Source organism: Sinocyclocheilus anshuiensis, unplaced genomic scaffold (assembly GCF_001515605.1).
Source record: "Sinocyclocheilus anshuiensis isolate Anshui unplaced genomic scaffold, SAMN03320099.WGS_v1.1 scaffold988, whole genome shotgun sequence".
In the NCBI taxonomy this organism is placed as follows: Eukaryota; Metazoa; Chordata; class Actinopteri; order Cypriniformes; family Cyprinidae; genus Sinocyclocheilus; species Sinocyclocheilus anshuiensis.
Window position 1 is genome coordinate 635,044 of NW_015548246.1, and position 4,689 is coordinate 639,732.

Consider the following 4,689-nt stretch of genomic DNA (forward strand, 5'->3'; position numbering starts at 1 on the left):
ATGGTTTCACCTAAAATCTATCACCTACTGTTCTACTGAAGAAAAAAGTCCTCTACATCTTGGATGGCCTGAGGGTCAATTAACAGCAAATTTTCATTTTTGGGTTAACTATTCCTATATAGCCTGCATGTTTAGTCTGTATGGCAAATGTTATAAATGCAGATTGTTATTAAATAAAGGTGATTATGTTTTGCAATGTGTGTGCTTTTAGTGAATGATAGACACCAGTTTATAATTTTGTTAAACTCAGTATAAAATGTAATAACTAGTTCAACAGCAATTTCTTACGATGCCCAAATAATAAATCTTAATTAATGTAACATATGAAACACATGGAGTAAATGGTTACATTTTAATTGACATCATTTGCTGTAGTTTTCTAAATATTCAACCAATTAAAACATTTTAGTTGAATGGACTATAAAACTAGTTCAGTAATGTTTGAGCCAACTAAAAAATAATTCAGGTAAGACTTTAAAGAGAGAAATTGACTGAACGTCAAAAAAATCTGTTGAACTAGTTACTAAACAATACTTAGTAGAAACAGCCATCAAAGATAACATAATCCTATTTTTCTAGTGAAACTAGCCTTCAGTTACAGATGAAAATTACACACTTGTAGCACTCAAATTCACTTAAAACCATGTTCAAACACAGTATCACAAACACTCATTTACAGGTCAGAGAGATGTCACTTCAATTTTTGCTTTATTTCCACTATAGGTCACTGTTCTCTGCCATGATTTTCCTCTTTAAAAAACGTATATGTTTTTCTTTTTTCTTATTGTGCTGTTTTATTTTCATTTACATCATCAGCTGCACAAACAACAACTCCACCAACATCAAATGCACCAACATCAACCACTCTGTCAACAACAACTGAAACCACCTCAGCATCAACCGCACCAACATCTACCACTACATCAACAACTACTGCACCAACATCAACCACTCTACCAACAACTGCTGCACCAACCTCACAATCAACTGCACCAACATCTACCACTCCATCAACAACTGCTGCACCAACATCTACCACTCTACCAACAACTGCTGCACCAACCTCACAATCAACTGCACCAACATCTACCACTCCATCAACAACTGCTGCACCAACATCTACCACTCTACCAACAACTGCTGCACCAACATATACCACTCCATCAACAACTACTGTACCAACATCAACCACTCTGTCAACAACTGCTGCACCAACATCTACCACTCCATCAACAACTACTGTACCAACATCTACCACTCTACCAACAACTGCTGCACCAACCTCAACATCAACTGCACCAACATCTTGCACTCCATCAACAACAACTGCACCAACCTCAACATCTACTACTCCATCAACAACAACTGCACCAACCTCAACATCAACTGCAGAAACATCCACCACTCTAACAACAACTGCTCCAACATTTATCACTCTACAAACAACTGCTGCTCCAACCTCAATATCAACTGCAGCAACATCCACCACTCTATCACCAACAACTGCACCAACCTCAACATCAATTCCACCAACATCTAACAGACTACCAACCACAACAACAACTGCACAAACATCCGCCACTCTATCAATAACTGCTGCACTAACAACTGCACCAACATCTAGCACTCTACCAACAACTGCTGCACCAACCTCAACATCAAATGCACCAACATCTACCACTCTACCAACAACTGCTGCACTAACCTCAACATCAACTTCACCAACATCTACCACTCTGCCATCAACTGCTGCACCAACCTCAACAAAATCTGCTGCACCAACTTCAACATCAACTGCACCAACATCTACCACTCTGCCAACCACTGCTGCACCAACCTCAACATCAACTGCACCATCATCTACCACTCTGCCAACAACTGCTGCCCCAACCTCAACAACATCTGCTGCATCAACCTCAACATAAACTGCACCAACATTTACCACTCCATTACCAACTAATGCAACAACATTTACCACTCTACCAACAACTGCTGTACCAACCTCAACATCAGCTGCACCAATATCTACCACTCTGCCAACAACTGCTGCACCAACATCTACCACTCTACCAACAACTGCTGCACCAACCTCAACATCAACTGCACCAACATCTACCACTCTGCCATCAACTGCTGCACTAACCTCAACAACAACTGTACCAACATTTAGCACTCTGTCAACAACAACTGCACCAACATTTACCACTCTACCAACAACTGCTACACCAACCTCAACATCAAATGCACCAACATCTACCACTCCATCTACAACAACTGCACCAACCTCAACATCAACTGCACCAACATTTACTACTCTACCAACAACTGCTGCACCAACCTCAACATCAACTGCAGAAACATCTGCCACTCTAACAACTGCTCCAACATTTACCACTCTACCAACAACTGCTGCACCAACCTCAACATCAACTGCAGAAACATCTGCCACTCTAACAACTGCTCCAACATTTACCACTCTACCAACAACTGCTGCACCAACCTCAACATCAACTGCAGAAACATCTGCCACTCTAACAACTGCTCCAACATTTACCACTCTACCAACAACTGCTGCACCAACCTCAACATCAACTGCAGAAACATCTGCCACTCTAACAACTGCTCCAACATTTACCACTCTACCAACAACTGCTGCACCAACCTCAACATCAACTGCAGAAACATCTGCCACTCTAACAACTGCTCCAACATTTACCACTCTACCAACAACTGCTGCACCAACCTCAACATCAACTGCAGAAACATCTGCCACTCTAACAACTGCTCCAACATTTACCACTCTACCAACAACTGCTGCACCAACCTCAACATCAACTGCAGAAACATCTGCCACTCTAACAACTGCTCCAACATTTACCACTCTACCAACAACTGCTGCACCAACCTCAACATCAACTCCACCAACAGCTACCACTCTACCAACCACTGCTGCACCAACCACAACAACAACTGCACAAACATCCACCACTCTATCAACAACTCCACCAACATCAACATCTACTCCACCAACATCTACCACTCTACCAAGAACTGCTGCACCAACCTCAACATCAACTGCAACAACATCTACCACTCTACCAACAACTGCTGCACCAACCTCAAAATCAACTGCACCAACATCTACCACTCCATTAACAACAACTGCACCAACCTCAGCAACAACTGCACCAACATCTACCACAATATCAACAACTGCACCAACCTCAACATCAACAGCACCAACATCTACCACTCCGTCAACATCAACTTTACTAACATCTACCACTCTACCAACAACTGCTGCGCCAACCTCAACATCAACTGTACTGACATCTACCACTCCATCGACAACAACTGCACCAACCTCAGCAACAACTGCATCAACATCCACCTCTCTTTCAACAACAACTTCACCAACCTCAACATCAACTGCACCAACATCTACTACTCTACCAACAACTGCTGCACCAACCTCAACATCAACTGCACCAACATCTTCCACTCAATCAACAACAAATGCACCAACCTCAACATCAACTGCACCAACATCTACCACTCCATCAACAACTGCTGCACCAACCTCAACATCAACTGCACCAACATCTACCACTCCATCAACAACAACTGCACCAACCTGCACCAACATCTACCACTCCATTAACAACAACTGTACCAACATCTAGCACTCTGTTAACAACAACTGCACCAACCTCAGCAACAACTGCACCAACATCTACCAGAATATCAACAACTGCACCAACCTCAACATCAACAGCACCAACATCTACCACTCCATCAACATCAACTTTACTAACATCTACCACTCTACCAACAGCTGCTGCGCCAAACTCAACATCAACTGTAATGACATCTACCACTCCATCGACAACAACTGCACCAACCTCAGCAACAACTGCATCAACATCCACCACTCTTTCAACAACAAGAACAACTTCACCAACATCCACCACCCTACCAACAACTTCTGCACCAACATCAACTGCACCAACAACAACTGTACCAACATCTACCACTCCATCAACAACTGCACCAACCTCAGCAACACCTGCACCAACATCCACCACTCTATCAACAACAACTGAACCAACATTTCCCTCTTCATCAGCAACTGCTGCACCAGCCTTAACATCAACTGGACCAACATCTACCACTGTAGTTACAACAACTGTACCATTCTCAACATCAACTGTACTAACATCAACATCACTTGCACCAACATATACCACTCTACCAACAACTGCTGCACCAACCTCAGCAACAACTGCACAAACATTCTACCAACCACTGCTGCACCAACCACAACAACAACTGCACAAACATCCACCACTCTATCAACAACTCCACCAACATCAACATCTACTCCACCAACATCTACCACTCTACCAAGAACTGCTGCACCAACCTCAACATCAACTTTACTAACATCTACCACTCTACCAACAACTGCTGCACCAACCTCAACATCAACTGCACCAACATCTACCGCTCTACCAACAACTGCTGCACCAACCCCAACAACAACTGCACCAACCTCAACGTCAACGCCACCAACATCTACCACTTCATCAACATCAACTTTACCAACATCTACCACTCTACCAACAACTGCTGCACCAACCTCAACATCAACTTCACCAACATCTACCACTCTACCAACAACTGCTGCAC

The 4,689-nt window shown here is 43.0% G+C and overlaps 1 protein-coding gene across 1 annotated transcript in view; it reads right to left on the minus strand.

Moving 5' to 3' along the window:
- Nucleotides 1-717: 717 nt before the first annotated feature.
- LOC107655261 (uncharacterized) overlaps nucleotides 718-4,689 on the minus strand; it is a 5,706-nt gene continuing 1,734 nt past the window's right edge. Inside the window, exons 8-18 of the mRNA XM_016442709.1 lie at nucleotides 4,445-4,552; nucleotides 3,678-3,710; nucleotides 3,527-3,634; nucleotides 3,419-3,472; nucleotides 3,332-3,364; nucleotides 2,873-3,172; nucleotides 2,053-2,143; nucleotides 1,727-1,854; nucleotides 1,151-1,282; nucleotides 827-1,063; nucleotides 718-750 (exon numbers count right to left, since the gene is read on the minus strand). Coding sequence (XP_016298195.1) covers nucleotides 718-750; nucleotides 827-1,063; nucleotides 1,151-1,282; nucleotides 1,727-1,854; nucleotides 2,053-2,143; nucleotides 2,873-3,172; nucleotides 3,332-3,364; nucleotides 3,419-3,472; nucleotides 3,527-3,634; nucleotides 3,678-3,710; nucleotides 4,445-4,552 — 1,257 coding nt within the window. The remainder of the gene's footprint in view (nucleotides 751-826; nucleotides 1,064-1,150; nucleotides 1,283-1,726; nucleotides 1,855-2,052; nucleotides 2,144-2,872; nucleotides 3,173-3,331; nucleotides 3,365-3,418; nucleotides 3,473-3,526; nucleotides 3,635-3,677; nucleotides 3,711-4,444; nucleotides 4,553-4,689) is intronic.